The sequence below is a fragment of the Peromyscus eremicus genome, chromosome 17, assembly GCF_949786415.1.
Source record: "Peromyscus eremicus chromosome 17, PerEre_H2_v1, whole genome shotgun sequence".
In the NCBI taxonomy this organism is placed as follows: domain Eukaryota; kingdom Metazoa; phylum Chordata; class Mammalia; order Rodentia; family Cricetidae; genus Peromyscus; species Peromyscus eremicus.
Window position 1 is genome coordinate 6,670,666 of NC_081433.1, and position 19,059 is coordinate 6,689,724.

Consider the following 19,059-nt stretch of genomic DNA (forward strand, 5'->3'; position numbering starts at 1 on the left):
CCAGAGGGACAGCTTGGCCAGTGTGTGCGGGTTTGCTTTCTAGATGAGAAACTGGAGTAGGGTGCACCCTGGCAGCTTCAGGTGTGGGGACAGTTTGACCTGGCTAGCTCTGCTCACTGCTGTCCCCTGCTGACTATGCAGTTACGAAGAACTAAGGCTGTATAACCGTGTGTGCCTCATGTCAGATGAAGGTGTTAGAAGGACCAGGGCAAGGCAGCTTTGGACTGGGGGATCTGTAGGAAAAATTTGGAGTTGTCTCAGTTTCTCTCTGTGAAGCAGAGACCTGGAATCATACCTTCCTCCCACTCAGCATCTAGTAGTCCTTTTAGCTTGGAGTTGGCCAGGGAGCAGGAGGGGTCCTAGGAAGAGGTGTAGGAGGTCGCAGGGTTTGCTGACCTGAGTGCAGCTAGGTCACTGTGTGCTGAGAAATTGGGTGTTTTCCAGGTGACAGTGGTCAGCTGGCACCCAGTTGTGAAGAAACTTCTTGAGCTGGGTTCCTTGGCCACAGAGGGGTAGGTGGATGATGGAGAACAGCATGGGGCGGGGTGGCCAGAGCGGACTACGGGTGAGGCTTGGGTTTAAGAGAGAGGAAGAGACAGTGTGAGTATGGAAGAAAGTGTCTGGCAGGGGGTTCAAAGGTTTTGGAAAGGTAGAAGGGGCACAGCTGTGTGGGACAGCTTGCTGTTGCTTGGTTGCTGTCTTTGCACAGCACTCTGACCCTGCCCTGGGCTATGAAAGCGGCATCTGTGTGTGTTGGGAAGGTCCCAGTGCAAGTAGCCCTGAATCAGTGGTTGTTGGAAGAAGCTTGGCATTGCTAAAAGGAGAGAGAACCAGAGGGACGGCTGTGGACTGGAGTATCTGAATGGCACCTGGATCGTTATCTCCCAGTGCCTGCCCTGTGAGTGGAGCCAAGAGCATCAGTAGAGTTAGGGGAGGGACTGATGTGTCAGCGATACAGTCTTGTTAAAAATTAGGCAGAATGTTGTTTATTTCTTACCTTGGTGAGTTTAATCCTGAAGATGTTAGGAAGAAAAGGAAGGGGCTGTAACCATTGTGCCAACCAGTGACCTTGGCAGCATTAAGAACAGAACTCCAGGATGGGTTTTAGTGCTAGTGGGATTGCGGTAGGCAAGTAAGGAAAGATCAGCCTTGTGCAATGCATGTACTTACGGAGTGCTGCCACAGACGTGCCCTCGTTAACTTAGGCATTATTCTGAGGTGGGCATTGCTTCATTTCTACTTGGCTGTTTGATGGCGCCACCCAGAAGCCCATCTCAAGCCTCTCTGGCTGCCCTATCTTTTCCCAGCTCACAGGCTTCCCTTGCAGTTTGTATGTAGTCTGGTGAATATTTATGGCTGTGGTGTCCAGTTGTCAGGAGGCCTGGATCTGTACCTGCAAACCCCTTGCTTACCATAGCCTCCTTCGTTTAGCTCAGAAGAAAAGGGGCTTGGTGTACTTGTGCTTCCTCCCTTAGTCTGTCTGTCTGTCTGTCTGTCTGTCTGTCTCTCTCTCTCTCTCTCTCTCTCTCTCTCTCTCTCTCTCTCTCTGTGTGTGTGTGTGTGTGTGTGTTTGTTTTCTTCAGTTCTGAGGATTGAACTTGGAACCTCTTCACACATTGATAGGCAAGTGCTCTCCCACCGAGCTACATCTCCAGCCTTGTTTTGTTGTCATCTTATTTACTTTTTGAGATAGAGTTTTATTCTGCAGTAGAGCCATCCTGTGTCAGCCTTCTGAGTAGCTGGAGTTATGGTTGTGTGCTGCTATGTCAGGCCAGAAACTGGGCTTGACTTAAGGGTACAGATGTTGGGCCTGGGAGTTGCTGCGGGCTAAGGTCAAGGCTCCCGTTGGCTTGCTGTAGGAGCAGGACTGCGTTGTCCCCTTGGATTCTGCTTACGGGGCTGCCCCTTTCCTGGGCTTTGATGGGGAGAGCAGGCTTTATGGTGGGGTTTCTGGGCTGGTGGCTGCTTTAGCACCCGAGTCATTTAAAGTATAAATACCAGTGCAGGTAGGGTGTTTCCAGGTCAAGCCCTTAGCCAATTGGCCTCTTTTCTGATTTCCAGGCCTGGGCAGCTTTCTGTGTTGTGTCCAGGGCTTTTAGCTGTACTTAGGTACAGCTCCATTTTTTCTATTGCTTCTCACAGATGTGCCTTGCTCAGACCTCATTTTTCATGTGGTACTGGTGATCCAGCCCATGGCTCAGGGTCTGACGGACAAGTACTCCACCACTGAGCCCTCTGTGGTTCAATCCTGTGACTGTAGCCAGCATGGAGAGCAGTCATGTGGGTGGGAGGGGCTTTACTGTGGCAGTTTGCTGAGTAGCGGGCAGGGAGAGCTGGAGGGAGTCTGAAGTACTCTCTAGGAGCAGAGCCTTGGCTAGAGCCTCATGCTTCTAGTCCTCCTGGACCGGTGTAGCTGAGCTGTGGGGATTGCCCTGTGGGCGGGATTACTAGCTCCTCCTCCTCCTCCTCCTCCTCCTCCTCCTCCTCCTCCTCCTCCTCCCGGTGTCTGTCCTGTGAGTCCAGGACATCTCGTGGATCTGCTGTTAGGATCCAGTGTAGTGCCTGCTTCTCCTGAGAGAGGGTTGGGGTGCTGCTCAGCCCCTTCTGTCCAAGGAGAAGGGTTGTGGGTGCAGTTGCTCATGCTGCTTGATGTCACGTGGCGGCTTCATGGGGCTGTTCCCACCTCTGAGGACTTTCAGGGCCCATCTGCTTCCCCAGTGGTCCTCTGAAGTTTGATGCTGGCTGCTCATAGCCTCTCTCCCCTTCCTCCCACCCATTTAAAGCTTTTCACGTCTCACTTGAGTGTGCTGTGGGAGGAAGGAGAGGGGCCTTCGCAGTGTGTCTTGAAACACTTCTCCAAGCCCGGGGTTTGTAACTGCTGTTAGATTGGATGTTAATGTTCTCATTGCCTTCTAGAGCTGCGACTGCTGTTCCTTCCCTTAAGTTTAGCCCAGTCAGGTGCCCGGCCTCTGTCCAGGGCCTGCTGTGGTTGGGTTCCTGTTCTAGATAGGCAGCAGTGCTTGGCCAAGTGGGGTTAAGGACCGGGGGGCAGGCTGTGTGGGATGCCTGTATGGAACTGCACCCTGCTCTTTCCTCCTCTGGCTGGCAGTGTGCTGTTAAGGGCAAAGTCCACATGGTCTGAGTCAGCTTATTTCTGCTCATTAAGGCTTCCTTTCCCTGTGTGGAAGATAAAATGGACACATGGTTTAAACTGGAAGGTCCGGGCTGTGCACACATCGGTGTGACATTTATCCTCAGCAAGTTTATTTCCACTCTGCCCTGGCTGGAGCTGCCTGCCCCACTGTGCTTTATGAAGGTTTCTGCTAGGCTAGGGAAGGATGTATTTACAGCAGTGTGTAAATGCCTGTCCTTCTGTCCCTGTTACTGTGTTCTCAACCGTCTCTTCTGCTCTCTGTAGGCCCTCCTGGAAATAACCACCGACAATTGATTATGTCTCTATGGATATGTGTTCCCTGCCATAGTGTTTGCATGTTGTTGATAGAAGAGATCCACAAACCCAGTAAGATTTGGTTCTGATCTGAGAGGGAAGTAGCTTGGTTGGGGTTGTGTCAGGTGAAAGTGCTGTGTAACTGCTAGAACCTGTTATGGAGCTCTGTCTTTATTCCTGGGAGCAGGAGGAGGTGGAATCAGGTTCAAAATCTGTAGAAGCCAAGACGATGAGGAGCCAGGGCTGGATTTTACTGTCTTAACAGTATAGACCATTTGCACTAAACTTAAATAGCACCACTTACTTAAGATTCATTGTCATTCTTGTTCTGAAATCACAGATTCCATTTGACAGTATGATAAGACAAAAATATATTTTTAAACTTTGCAAGCAACACTTCAGAAATATCTGCCAAGAGTCATGATTTTGTGCGTGCCTGTGTGTTTGTGAAATACAGCTTCCTCAGAAACCCTTTGTAGTGGAACTGATGTCAAGGTGTTGGGGAGTTGAAGCCTGGGGTCAGTCTCCTGCACCAGTGTTTCATTCCTGTTGAGATGGAGGTGAGATGGGGAGGAGAGACACCTTTCCCAGGCACTTTGTGGGTGTAGCCGCCTAGGCATGTCATGTGCGTGTGAGTCACTCTGCTTTGCTTTTAGGTCAGTATTGCAAGGTGGATCATGTCAGTTATGGTAGCCGGTGAGTTTGTGCTTGTGTGGCCAGGCTGCTCTGATCTGAGGAGACAGTTGGGCACCGGGTGTGGGAGCAGTTGGTGGAACTTGGGTATCAGCAAGTGAAATGTCTGGGTGGGCTCTGTTCTGAGTTCTAAATTACAAGCTGTCCAGGTGATTGGCTCTCCTTCCTCTGTCTCACTGGCTTGGCTTGTGTCTTGGGAGTCTTAACGCACTTTTCTCCTTGAACAAGGAGAGGTGCTCTACTGCCTGCTGCTGTGAGCTACACTGGAAACTCGTAATAAATACATAGTACACACGGCTTGCAAGAGTACAATTCCTGAAACTGTAGGCCCTGGCTTCCTTTTGCTTGCGTTAGGGAGCTTTATCTTTGGAGTGAGGACAATCCAGGTGAGGGAATCCAGGTCTCCTCCCCACAGCCTTACAGTGGTGTTTTCTTGTTATCAGGATTTCCAGCCCATTGAGGCCTTCAGGCTGCCAAATGCCTGCAACTCCAGCCAGCATCTTGAGGGCTTCCCACCTAGCAGCTGGGAACCACATCCATGCAGCAAGCTGCTTCTGAACATAGAACACTGCAGATGTTTGCTGTTCAAGTTCCTGAGTTTAGAGAATAGTATAGAAATGTGTGCTTGCTCAGGTGTCCAGAGACGACACAGTGTAGAGGCGTACAGGCTGAGAAGAAGAGTCACCTGGGTGTTGATTGTCCTCTTCTGCCTGATTCTGTCACCTACTGAGGGCACAGTGGGGCCCTCTGGGAAGGAATATGCTCTCTCACCACCAGTTTGCGTACATTTAGGTATCTTCTTTCCTTTCTCTTGAGGTTTCTGTGAAGCCTGCTGCCAGCAGTTTATACTTACCGTGTTTTGGATTTGGGGTGGAAGGGGACCCTTGTTTGCTAGGGAGTGTGACACTGCTTGCTCAGCATCACCTTTAGTTTGAGTCACAGTGTTCTGAGAGGAGGAGCCTGCTGTGTTAAAGCTCTTGATCCGGGTGGCCTGTGCTCCTGAAGTCTTGTTTGTGTTTGGAGGTGGAAGATGGCACCTTGCTGAGGGACCTTGTTTATGTATCACTTCCCCACCCCTGTGCCTCATACCAGAGGCTTCCCTGACCAGTTCTGCCAGCTGCAGGTAGGTGTCACTCTTGACAGCAGCTCCACTTGGGCCTGGCCCTTCCTATTTGAAGAACCTGGTCAGAGGCTTATTGACACTCCCTAAGGTTCCTGGAACTTAAGCTCCATGTAATGGACCACAGCCCGACAGTAGGGCGACCAGTTATATATGCCTGCAGGATGCAGACTTCTCCAGGGAACTGCAGTGAGGAAAGTCTAGCTGCAGTACGCCTAGGTTAGAGAAATAAAGAAGGTCAGAAAGTTGTGTCCTGATAGGAAAGCTCTGGGTCGATCAGCTTCCAGCAGCTGTGCTCTGTAGGCTTGTGTTTGTCCTGCTGGTCTTTTGATTGAGACAGTGTTACAGTTTGGTCAGAAGTACTCTATTTGGGGACACCGGTGACCAGGCGTGTCCATGCCTGCTCACAGGATCACTGTGATGATGTCAGCTTGCCAGGCAGACACTGTGGACAGTTGAGTACCATGTTCTTCCTTTTCAGGCGTTCATACAAGAGCTAAGCCTGACCTTGCGTTTGGCTATTACCAATTGCCATAAAATAGGGACTATGTGCAAGTAGAGCACTTTTAGAGGTGTGGAGGAAGTATGGCAGAAGATGGCATCTAGACCAGATTGTAGTCTTGGAAGATCAGAATTAGCCCATCTGGGAATGTGGCCAGCAGGGTCACAGGCTTCTTTCTGTGCCTGCGTAGATGAACGTCAGGGCAGGAGAGGGGCAGGCAGACCTTCTGAAGCACACGGTGACCTCCTACTCCTGTGTGCCGTGAAAGCCTGCCTCCCTGCCAGCCTGTAGTGTTACCTGCTTGGCAAAGCCCGGTGAGGCCAGGCTGTGCGGTCTGTCCTAGATTCCTTGTGGTTCCGGGGAGCAGTCCTGTGTGTCACTGATGGCCTTAGCTGGGAGGTGTTCCAGGGAAGTTTCCAGACCTCTTCTCTGGTTCCTTTAGTGCGAATGGTCTCTGAATTAAGGCTTTTTTTGCTGGCTAGATTGCGGTTTGGGGAAGCATCTGTCCTGCTCATTGTTGGGTTTCCTGTGGAGGAAGGCAGCAGTAAGCTCTGAGTAAGTTCTGAGTTCACGCCGAAGCTCATTGGCAGGCAGCCGCTTCAGCCAGTCAGATGCTCCGTGGTGTCTGGGTAGGAACGCTATATAGTCTTGGAATAACAGGAAGCTTCCCATATTTCACATCCTGTTGTTCTGGGGTTTATGACTTGCTGCCTCTCCATAATGAAGGTTAGTGGACATTTGTCTGTGTGTTTCTTGTGGAATACCTTAGCTTGAATTTTCCAGACCTTAGAGCTGAAGGTCAGATCACCCTTACAACATTTTATAATCAAGGGAACTTCACAGTTTGCACAAGGAAGCTAAGGCTTAGGCAGGACAGTACCTTTTATTCTTTAAAAAGGTGCAACCTAACCTATTGTGATTTTAAAAATCTCAACAGGATGTGAGCCTAGAAAGAGCTCCTGTTTGGGCTGGCTTTTTCTAAGTTACAGGAATCGGATTGCACCCCATGAAAGTTCTGGGGGCTCTGCCGGAAGGGGTTGGAGAAAGACTGGCCCACCAAGACCAGTGGAGTTTTGATTGACAGTCACTTTTGGCTTTGGGGGTTTTGTGCTTTGGCTTGGTGCTTAGGAGCTTTCAGCAATGTCCTCTTTGAACTGTTTGGACCCTCGGCCTCTTTCTTAAGGTACTTCTGACACTCTGGATGGGTGACCCACAAATCCACTCAGTCCTGGTCCAGTATACATTGGCTGGGCAGTGGGAGATGTGTAATCGGCCTCTTCAGACTTTAGGCCCTAGGATGGAGTGCACACATCTACGCCGCCGGCCATGAGTTTTTTCTCAGGATAAATGTACTTGGGATTTCTGGGAGCTCAGCAAGGCTCAGGCAGGGCTTCAGGAAGTAAGATGAGTGAGACTCAGCAGGAAGGAGGTGGGGTGTGGGAAGGCAGGAAGGGTGGAGGGGGGAGTTCCTGGCACTGGCTGAGAGGCTGCAGGAGGAGGAGGAGGAGGAGGAGGAGGAGGAGGAGGAGGAGGAGGAGGAGGAGGAGGAGGGTGGCCAGCCCGCAGGTGCTTATCCAGGGCAGAGGATCAAGATTGTTCTGTTTTGCTTCAAGGAGAGAAAGGATGCTAATTTTGTGTGCATTTTGGCATCTAGCTTTTGGCATTTGGCATTAAGCTTTTCTTTCTATAATTTGTACCAATTAGATTTGTCTCACTTTTTCTAGAATACAACGCTGGATGATTAGATTATCAAAATTATTTGTAGAAGAGGTTATTTAGTGATCAAACGTGACACATAGTCTTTAGAGATTATTTGGAAAGAGTTGTGCATGTTTTAGCATATCTGTAAGCAGGTACATGTGTGCACACACTCCTCCAAACAAAAGCCAGATGTGTTTAACCAGGTGATTTTCTGCACATTCTCTCCTAGATGTAGGTGGGCAGTACATCGCACAACACACAAATGCACACTCACAGGTACACATACACGCATTTGGAGCCCAGCTGTCTGAACCCAGGCCAGCTCATGTGTCTTCTTTCCTGGCTCAGTCTTGGGATGTGACTTGAGTCAGAGTCAGAGTGGGTAGGTGGCCCTGGATCAGAGTGGGTTGCCTACAGTCCAGGTTCTTCAGAGCTCCCTGCCCAGAGGCCCCTACCCTGTCTCTCTCCTGGGATCTGCTTTATCTTCCATCTGTTCCCTGTCATCTGTGCTTTCCTGTGTCTCATGTACCTTGTGTGCTGTTGCCTTGGATGGGGTGCCTTTCGTTTACCTCCCTTATGTACCAGAAGAGAACATCTTTGGCATGTCTTGTCCTGCGGACTCTGCACAATCTAAGGAGAGAGGATTACAGCCCACCATGAGCCATTACTGAGTACCTTTACTGGTGGACCCGGCTCACACCCTGGCTTCTGCCTGACCTGGATGGAGAAGGGCACAGAGCTGGGTCTGGTCCCCCTCCCAGGGCTTGCTGCCTGTGTGGAAATGCCTCACGAGGGAATTCCAATGGACTCCTTTCCCAGGGACCCACTCGGAGGTTGTGCTGCCTCTCGAGTGTTTCAATCAAGTGTGCTGACTGTGTGCGGCCACATGTCATTGGCAGAGTTTCATTTATCCTGTGCCAGCATATAACATGGCACTAATTGTTTGTTTCGTTTTCTTCTTTCAGACTTTTGATGCAAATGATTTATATCAGGGGCAGAACTTTAACAAGGTCCTCAGCTCCTTGGTGACACTGAATAAAGTGACAGCAGGTAAGACTGATTGTCTTCAGGGTGAGGGTACAGGCTCATGTCTGTTCCTGTCAGCAAGTAAAGTGACCATCCTGTGCTGAGAAAGAAGCGTCTTTGAACATCTAGCTGGTCCTTCTTCTGTGGGTGTTCTGGGAGGCTGGGAGCCTTCAGCACGGGGCTGTCCCGAGTCCCTCCCCATACAACCACATATGTGCTGTGGTTGTGGTGTGCAGCCTGCCCTTCCCTGAGCCCTGGCTTTACAGCAGGAGTGGGTCTGCTGCTTCAGAGCACGGGGGTGTGTCTTCACTGGTGCGTGGTGAAGGTTGAGAGGGTGTGATAGACTCACAATGTTGGTGTCCACGCCCCTTGTGTAGTAAGGCCTTGCAGATGATGTTTGGTTACTAGTGGGCTGTGCTGTGATGGCATGCACTGTGTAGTCCAGCCGAACAGTAAAGGCTCTGCCAGTAGTTGTGTGTGTGAGATGTTGCACCTGACACATTCTTAGTACGGTCTCCAGAAAGTGCTAGCTGGTCATGACATTGAATGTCACTCTGCCTCCTTGCTGATGTACGGCATGTGGCCTCAGAGAAGGGCACATGTGCTGTGCTGGAGACTTACGTGCCAAGCAGTGCCTCACTGAGCAGTTAACACTGTTCTTCTAGTTGAAGGGAACGTTTTACAAACACTGTAAAATGGTTTGCAAACTTGAGAATTGCACTAGAGAAGAGCTGCTGAGTTAGTCCTCCCCAGATCGTTCCTGGAGAGGAGGTAATTGGGGAGTGAATGCACCATTTGTGGGGCAGAGAATCTGCCCTTTGTTACTGTGTAAATGGCCTGCTTTGTTGCGGGGTTTTGGTGTGTCCCTCCATGCTGGCCCAGTTTCAGAGCCAGTGTGTGTTGAGGGTCCACGGTGTCAGGCGTCTGCAGCACTTCTTTCTGTGTACACGACCTTTTCAGACATCGGACTTGGAAGTGACTCTGTGTGTGCGCGGCCCTCTTCACATCGGATAAAGTCTTTTGATTCTCTGGGATCCCAGTCTTCACACAGTAGGACTTCAAAATTGCTTCAGAGCCAGTACCGAAGCTTGGTAAGTAAGATGTTTTAGTTTGATTCAAAGGCATTTTGGACGTGAGAGGCTGCAGATGTCCCCTGGGGGATGCGTGTGCCCATGCAGATGGAATGTGGACCATTGTGGGCTCCTGGCCTTCCTGGGTGGTTCCTGCTGTGTGTGGTGGCATTTGCTTCTCACTAGATTCTCCCAGATACCGAGATGAGTGCTTTTGGAAGCTTGTTTTATTCGGGTTTATGTTGAAGGCTGCAACTGCTCCTCTAGAGAAAGAAGCACATGCTTTGACACATCCTAGGGTAATTGCTCGTTGTGAACATGAGTATGAGAATAAACAGTGCATATGTGCATAAACCTAGTCAGGGATGGTGCAGGAGCCTGCTGCCAGGAGCTGCAGAGTGGGACCCAAGTTGTGGAACAGGCAGTGCACTGAGGGTACACGTCACTCAGAAGTGCTCGTGAGTGTGGTCAGCTGTATCCTCCATGTCTTTCTGCTTTTAGCATTTCTGTGAAGCTGCTCAAACTTAGTTCTCTTGATGAAACGCAATCCAGTCAGCTCCTTCCTGAGACTCACTTTAGCAAACCTTCCAGCTTCCTTGTTGAGTTAGAGCTCTGGAAACCGTGGTCCTTCCTGTCCATCTCTGTAAGGACCTGCTCATTTGACTCACTCAGGAGCACTTCCATCCTCGCCTCTCCTGGGGGTCCACTGCCATCCCACCAGCTTGGGGGGGTGGGGTGGGCACGTGTCCGCGGGTGCAGCTCCCTGAGAGCGGAAGACCGAAGGCGGCTTTTCCCTGCCTAAAGCCTGCTTTCCAAGCCCTCCTCAGTCAGGGGCTTCACAGAGCCGGAACCCTGACTCTGGCAGCCCAGGACCTGAGGGTAGGCCAGCCTTCCCCCGAGAACCACCACCTGTGAATAAAGGCTGGAGTGGGCTAATGAGAAGGAACAGGACATCAGGGAGGGTGACAGCGGGCTGTCTGGGGAGGGGAGCTGCTGCCCTTCTGCCCCAGTGCCCCTGCTGGTGGGGGGCGGCAGTCCTGATTCCCCTGGAGGAGATGTAGAACTTCTCAGAAAAACCAAAATTGCTGTATGGAAGGAGACAGCAGGCATTTCTTTACTCAAAGTCTTAAGTGTGGATTTCTAACACATTCCTCTTGTCTGTCTGTCTATCTATCTATCTATCTATCTATCTATCTATCTATCTGTCTGTCTATCTGTCTGTCTCATCTACCTACCTATCATCTCTCTATCATCTACCTATCTATCGATCAGATATTTCAAGACAGAGTTTCTCTGTGTAGCCCTGGCTGTCCTGGAACTCAGTCTGTAAACTAGGCTGGCCTCGAACTCACAGAGATCCACCTGCCTTTGCCTACAGAGTGCTGGGATTAAAGGCCTGTGCCACCATCACCTGGCCCTCTCATGTTTTATAAAGCTCATTTAAATACTGCTTTGTGAGGCACCTCTCAGCAGAGGAGAAGCAGCAAGTTAAGTCAGGAATGTGGGGATGCACACGTGCTGTGGGCTTTGGATGTGAGATGTGCTGTCACATTCTGTCTTTTGAGCTCTACTGATGCCTTTAGAATGTCTGGGTCTGAGTGTCCATCCACTGATAGTTAGTATGGCTCTAGTTCTCAGTGTGGCTCTCAGGGTTGGGGTCAGAGTTAGTGTAAGCATTGCTCCTGGCGTCCCTCATCTCTGTGAGGAATGACTACATTGTTAGGACATTTCCTCCTTTCTTGGAGCCAGGGACCCCAGACTTCTCTGGTGCTCTCCTGGTACTGCTTTGGTACCAGTCCCCGAGCTGACAGACTGTGCCACAGCTTCCTCACACTACAGCTTCCTCACACTACAGCTTCCTCACACTACAGCTTCCTCACACTACAGCTTCCTCACACTACAGCTTCCTCACACTACAGCTTCCTCACACTACAGCTTCCTCACACCACAGCTTCCTCACCACAGCTTCCTCACATCACAGCTTCCTCACACCACAGCTTCCTCACACCACAGCTGACTCACACCACAGCTGACTCACACCACAGCTTCCTCACACTACAGCTTCCTCACACTACAGCTTCCTCACACTACAGCTTCCTCACACTACAGCTTACTCACACTACAGCTTACTCACACTACAGCTTACTCACACTACAGCTTACTCACACTAGCTTTATTAGTGCAGTACTCAGGGACGATGCTTTGCTGCCTCAGTACGTTGTATTTATCCTCCTAGGACCCTTTTCTAAACCACTCAGTGCATCAGAGAGTGAAATGTCCCGTCTCCTGTGTTAGCTTCCTCCGTTGATCACCCTTTTCTGTTTTGTCAAGAATTTCCTGATTGAGACGAAGTCTGCTGTGCAGTGAGGGGCGTCTTCTGTTGTGTCTTTGACACCGTGGAGAGCGGTCAGCACTGCGGGGTGCTGTGCCAGTCTTCTGTCTCTGTGATGGGGCGGAGGGCTGGAAAACACTCAGTGCCCAGATGGGGCTGCTCTCCAGTGGGGAGGTGGCCAGGACTCCTGTGGTCTTCATGGATGTCAGTGGCATGGGCAGAGCAGTGGTGGTCTGTGGCCCTGGGGCATTCCTCACCCCAAGATGCAGGTGAACTGAGGCCCCCCCTGTAGTGAAAGGCTGTGTGGTATCTGGTCCCTAGAAGCGTGAGTGCAGGGTTTGCCGATGGACTCTTGTTTCTGTGGCAGGCGGAGAGGCTTGTCTACTTTTGTTGTTGTTGGGGAGGGATCGCTGTTTGCTGGATTTATACTTACCAGCCTCTCCTGAGCCTCTGGATGGAGAAGAGAGAACTCCAAGGTCTCTCACCCTTCTCAGAACTGGAAGTGGGGTCTCTGAGCACTGAGCATCCAGAATGAGAGGTATTGTTTTCCTGTTACTGTGGCCGAACGCTTGTTAGCATCTTCCAGTAGGTGTGAGTTTGATGAAATAAGGGTTCTTAAATACTGATGGACATGTTGCTTGGTGTAAGTGTGTAGAGCTTTTTTGGAGATCAGTTTAGAAATATCTATTAAAGTTTAAATGTGTTACACATGTCTCGGGACCATTTTTTCAGTGGAGCGCCCCTGTAGGAGAGGTAGTATAGAGTGCCTTCCTGGGCTGTGATCCGACAGTGGTCAAGGTGCACAGGGAGATGGGAAGCTTTAGGTTTCTGTATTTAAGACACTTCACCCCTGTGTTTGTTTATTTTTGAGACAGGGTCTGTCTTCGTAGCATTGGCTGGCCTGGAACTCACTGTGTAGACCAGCAGAGGTCCACCTGCTCTGCTCCCTTGCCTCTGCCTCTGTGCTGGGATGAAAGGCTTGTGCCACCACGCCTGGTGCTTTGCTGCTGTTTGAATGTTTGGAGCATTTATAATAATGTTTGGCTGTCGCTGTGACAGTGAAGTGTGACTGTCTTATAAGAAAGTAGACTGAACTTCATGGCAATCTCTCCCACCCCTCCCCACCTGTCTTCTAGGACATGACTGATAACAGCAACAGCCAGCTGGTAGTACGAGCCAAGTTTAATTTCCAGCAGACCAACGAAGATGAGCTCTCCTTCACGAAGGGCGACGTCATCCACGTCACGCGAGTGGAGGAAGGAGGCTGGTGGGAGGGCACGCACAGCGGCAGGACTGGCTGGTTTCCCAGCAACTACGTGCGCGAGGTCAAGCCCAGTGGTGAGTGCTAAACTGGACCGTGGGAGGAGGAGCCAGAGGGTGCGAGTGTTCTAGGGTGCTGAGTGCCTGCTCTCCACTGAGCGCAGGGAAGATCCTGGTCTTGGATGGCATCTTTAGGCCAGTGGAATGAACTTTTATTCTTCCCTGCACATTGGGATGCATGCTGGGTAAAGGCCCCTATCATTATAAACTGGCTTTGCATTACACCATGATATTTCCAGATATTTTCCTGAGGAAAACTTCTTTTTTTAAAGATTTATTTATTTATTATGTGTACAATGTTCTGTCTGCATATGTTACTGTACCCCAGAAGAGGGAACCAGATCTCATTATAGATGGTTGTGAGCCTCCATGTGGTTGCTGGGAATTGGACTCAGGACCTCTGGAAGATCAGCCAGTGCTCTTAACCTCTGAGCCATCTCTCCAGCCCCTTAGAAGAACTTCTAAGGTCTGTTGATTGTTACCTCTTGCTTTTTGAGACAAAGTCTGGACATGTTGCCCAGGCAATCTTGGGACCCCTGAGCTCCAATAATCCCCCTGCCTCAGCCTTCTGAGTAGCCAGGTCTGCAGGTCTGTGCCCCGTAGCCATCTGTTCACTTGATATTTTAATTTATGCTTTTTTATGGCCTGGGCTAGCTTGTATTTTTTTTCACTACTCTGGACTTATTTATTTATTACCAGTTAGGCGCAGGCAGGCAATTTCTGCCATGTGTTCTCTGAAAATGTGTTGATTTTCCTGTGTTTCCTGTGATTAACACGCAGCAGCCTTCAGCCCATTTCATGGTGCTTCGCCGTGGTTTGTGTCTTGGAATGGTTTGAGCCATGCAGGTCAAGGCTGTGGAAGTCCTGTAGTCAGGGACGTGGGATTCAGCAGAGGTGCTCTTTGCTGTCCTTCCTGACACAGGCACTGCTTGGTCATGCTCCTGCAGCATGTCACCGCTTGTGTCAGGAAGCAGCCTCACCAAGACTGCTGCTCATTTTCAAGGGACTTAGAGCAGGTTTTGTGCGTGCATGTGGGTTTGATCTTGCTTTCCTGTTGAACTTGGTTAAGATGTTCTTGTGAAATGTAAAAGAAGTAAAACGATGTCATAGGCAGGGCTGTTGGGGGAGGGTCCCTCATGCTGTAAGCAGGGTCCCTTGGGAGTAGACTGGCTCTGGGAGAGGTAGTTGATAGGCCTGGTTTTTGAGTCACATAGCTATCTCTCCTCTACTTTGAACAGATGGAGTAGGAACGCCCATGACATTTTTACTTCTCAGGTAGTTTTCAGTTCACCCAGCATAAGAAGTGCCACTGGGGGGCGTGGGGGTGTGTGTGTCTCAGAGCCCTCCTGACCCGACCCTGGCATATACTTTCAAATAGATGCAAGTGTTCTTAATGTTGTCTCTTGACAGCATGCTGTCTAGAGTATGCCTTGCATGTGGGGTTGCTGTTGCACCTTGGGAAGCTCTCGGAAGGAAGGGACAGCGTTGTTGGTGTCAGTGCCAACTGCCCCTCCACCCTCAGTTCCTAGGTTTGCGTTTGATTTCTGAGTCTGTGTCTCTGCCAGTTTAAAGTTATACCAGGCTTCATCGGCATCAGATGTGTATTGGGGATGGGGATATGGCTCAGTGCTGGAGCATTTACCAAACACGTATGAGCCCCGAGTTGACTCCATGGCACACCCTCTTCAAGGGCAGTTTTTGCAAGGAGACAAGTTGAATTCATAGTGTTTGTGCCAAATTGAGACCTAACTTGCTTTGTTTGGAAAATTTTCAATTTTTTTTTAAATATAAGAAAGACCACAGTTTTGCACATTAGTGTTAGGCTGAATGTCCTCTCTTTGGCAGGGAGACGGGAGTAGCCTCCTGGGAATAGTGCCTGCCTACAATATTTTCTTAATATGAGCTGACTGCGAGAAAAGGGAGCCAGTCTAATTCTAAATGTTGGTCGTCTGGGTGTAATGTGTGGAAACATTTAGAAAGAAATCCAGCTTCTTTGTAGCCAGCAATGCAGGATAAAGTACTAGGATGACAGTTACATTTTGGCATTGTATTTTCTAGTAGTTTATGAGGTATTCTAATTGTGGGATGGGATTCCTTTTTGTAATTTATAGCATAGTTGGTGCTTAGTTTTCTGAGAACAAAACTGCCCGTTTGAATGCTCCTCTGCCTGGAATCCCATGAGGGCCGTCCTCACTGAACAAAAGCTGGAGTCCATCCCCTTGCCTGAACCTTGTTTTACGTTCCATTCTGCTTTGATTTACAGCGTATGTGCAAACAAAGAAGCCAAAGGCTGCTTCTGAGAAGACGTTTCTCTCCTTCTCCCCTTTTGAGTCTCTGGGAAGGCATAGTAGCCACTGACTGTCTCCCTCTTGTGGTGTGACTTGGAGATGTTCTTGCACATTTGGTGTTGATGCTTTTGGCCTCTGCACAGCCTGTTTTGAACAGCTCCTCATTGAAGACAGACCCTGGCCTAGTTTGCCTTCTGTTGCTGTGATAAAGACCAAGAGCAAAAGGAGGTAGAGGGCTCTTGAGCTCATACAATTGTGACTCTCCCAATCACAGTCCATCATTGAGGAAACTCCAAGGATTTCAAACAGGACAGGGACCTGGAGACAGGAACTGAATAGCGACCATGGAGGATGCTGCTTACTCACTGGGTGGGAGGCAGTTTCATTTTTTTTTTTAATTCATCTATTTTACATCCCGACCGCAGCCTCCCGACTCTCATCCTCCCCTCCCAGACCTTCTCCCCCTCCCATTCCCTCTTTTTCCGTCTGCATCCGGGAAAGCACAGGTCTCCCATGAGACCATTAGGTCTCAACAGAACATGGCGTTTCAAGTTGCAGTAAGACTAAACACCTCCCCATGTATTAAGGCTGGGCAAGACGACCCAGTGTGAGAAGTAGAGTCCCAAAGGCCAGTAAAAGAGTCAGATTCAGCCCCTGTTCCCGCTGTTAGGAGTCCCACAAGAGGACCAAGCTACACAACTGTCACCTACATTTACAGTGTCTAGGTCAGTCCCCATGCAGGCTCCCTGGTTGTCAGTTCAGTCTCTGCGAGCTCCTATGAGCCCAGGTTGTTGATTGTGTGAGCCTTCCTGTGTGTCCTTGACCCTCTGGCTCTACTACAGTCCTTTCTCCTCCTCCTCCATAGGATTCCTGAACTCCACCTAAAGTTCAGCTGTGGGTCTCTGCATCTGCCTCCATCATTGGCTAGATGTCGCCTCTGATGACAATTGGGCCAGGCCCCAATCTGGTCACAGGAGACAGCCAGTTCAGGCTACTTATCCACTATTGCTAGGGGTCTAAGTTGGGGTCCTCCTCATAGACTCCTGGGAGATTCCTCTGCACCTGGCTTCTCCCTGACCCCTAAATGCCCACCTCCTAGCAGTCTCTCTCAGCACTCTCCCTCTTTATGGGGACCCCCCCCCCAATAGCTCATGTTCCTATCCCTACCTGCCCTCAGTCCACTCAGGAAATCTCTTCTAGTTCCTCTTCCCAGGGAGACCTGAGTGTCCCCCCCCCCCCATGAACTCTCTTGTTAACTAGTCTTTGGGTCTGTGGATTGTAGCATAGTTACTCTTTATTTTACAGCTAAATCCACTTATGAGTGAGTACATACCATGTTTGTCTTTATCAGTCTAGATTACCTCACTCGGGGTGTTTTTTTCCTAGTTCCATCCATTTTCCTTCAAATTTCCTGGTGTCCTTGTTTTAACAGCTGAGAAAATATACCACATTTTCTTTATCTATTTCTTGGTTGAGGGATGTCTATGTTGTTTCCAGGTTCTGGCTATTACAAATAGTGCTGCTATGAACATAGTTGAGCATGTGTCCTTGTGGTATGATTGAGCATCCCTTGGGTATATGCCCAAGAGTGGTATGGCTGGGTCTTGTGGTAGGTTGATTCCCAGTTTTCTGAGAAACCACCACACTGACTTCCAAAGTACAACTTTGCACTCCCACCAGCAAAGGAGGAGTGTTCCCTTTACTCCACATCCTCTCCAGCATGAGCTGTCTCTTGTGTTTTTGATCCTAGCCATTCTGGCAGGTGTAAGATGGAATCTCAGAGTTGTTTTGATTTACATTTTCCTGATGGCTAAGGATGTTGAACAATTCTTTAAGTGTTTTTTGGCCATTTGAGATTCTTCTGTTGAGAATTCTCTGTTTAGATCTACACCCTGTTTTTTAATTGAATTATTTGGTTTGTTGATGTCTAGTTTCTTGAGTTCTTTATATACTTTGGAGATCAGCCCTCTGTCAGATTTTGGGGTTGGTGAAGATCTTTTCCCATTCTGTAGGCTGTCGTTTTGCCCTGTTGATGGGGAGGCCGTTTCTTCAACAAGATTCCTTCTTCCCAGATGACCTTAGCTTGTGTCAAGTTGACAAAACAACAAAAACAAAAAACACCTGACTAACAGAAATACCTTCCAGGAGTCTGTGGAAGAATCTGTAATTGGTATTTTATTTGCGTGCGTACCATACTGTCTGCAGTTCCTGGTATATATGCAGTGCTGCAGAAGGTGCAGAGGTGTTACGGGCCGTTCGTTTCCTGTGCACCGTATGTGTGATTGAACACGCACAGGCACCTAGTGGGGAACTCCTTCAGTTCAAGGGAGAAGGGAAGCGGGAAGCAGGAGGTGCTGGGGCTAGTGGGGCTGGGTTTACTGTTACTGAGTGACTGTGGAGGCCCCAGCCATGTGTGGTCAGCATGGCTGCTAGTGGCCACAGATGACCGTCCCCGGGGCTGGCCTGGGCTGCTCTAACAGAAGTCGCTGTTGAACTGCTTCTACGTCCAGTTTTCTTAGAGTCGCATGCTTGCCACGTTGCTTTGAAGTGGAACCTCCCCATGCTGCTGTGTGTGCTCAGTGGCCTTCTTGCAGTTTCTGGGCCAGTGGGTAGGAGCATCAAGGCTGCTTTTCAGCATTGCTTTGTCACTAAAAGGTCCTGTTTTGGTTATTGTGCTGGGCCAAGATGAGTCTGCCTCTCACCCCCTGAGGGTGCTGTGCGCTCTGTACCCTTTGGGACGCTCCCCTCCTCCTCCTTTCACACGTACATCTGTGTTGATTCTGTGTTTGCAGCGAGCAGCTGCCCTTGGGCTCTCTTGATACGGGTGCTCTTAGCAGAGGTCCTGTGAGGTTGGCTGCAGTCTCACCGGCCATAGGAACTCAGGCCTCTGTTGAGAGCTGACAGTAAGATGTGCTGGGACAGACACGTGGTCACAGACTTGCAGGGTGCACCCTGCGCTCTGTAGCGGTTTGTAGCTAGAGTTTTCCTGCCTGGCCCACAGTCAGGGCAAATCTCTTTCACCTGCCAGTCCCACAGCCTCTCAGACCCGACCAAGTAAACACAGAGACTTATGTTGCTTTCAAACTGTATGGCCATGGCAGGCTTCTTGCTAACTGTTCCTATAGCTTAAATTAATCCATTTCCATTAATCTATACCTTGCCACATGGCTCGTGGCTTACTGGCATCTTCACATGCTGTTCCTCATCGTGGTGGCTGGCAGTGTCTCTCTGACTCAGCCTTCCACTTCCCAGCTTTATTCTCCTCCTTGCCCCGCCTATACTTCCTGCCTAGCCAACGGCCAATCAGTGTTTTATTGATTAATTAGCAACACATTTGCCATACATCCCACAGCAGCGGTTCACAGAGGAGAAGAGAATATGGACTTATCTACTTGCTGTTTCTTCTTTCTGCCTCTTGTTTGTGAAACTACAGCTTGAAACTGCTTTATGAAAACCTTTTCTAGTTCTCATAATAAATACTGAATTTTATTGACTAGGTGATGACTTTGAGGTGTAAATACAAGAGGAGAATTTATAAAGGCATTGCTTTGCTGCTATT

General features: G+C 49.6%; 1 protein-coding gene across 2 annotated transcripts in view; it reads left to right on the top strand.

Annotated features, from left to right (window-relative positions):
* Arhgef7 (Rho guanine nucleotide exchange factor 7) overlaps window positions 1–19,059 on the top strand; it is a 108,706-nt gene that overhangs the window by 48,467 nt on the left and 41,180 nt on the right. For both annotated transcript variants that reach the window (XM_059244662.1, XM_059244663.1), the window contains exons 3-5: window positions 8,430–8,514; window positions 9,451–9,581; window positions 13,029–13,230. In XM_059244662.1, coding sequence (XP_059100645.1) covers window positions 8,430–8,514; window positions 9,451–9,581; window positions 13,029–13,230 — 418 coding nt within the window. The remainder of the gene's footprint in view (window positions 1–8,429; window positions 8,515–9,450; window positions 9,582–13,028; window positions 13,231–19,059) is intronic.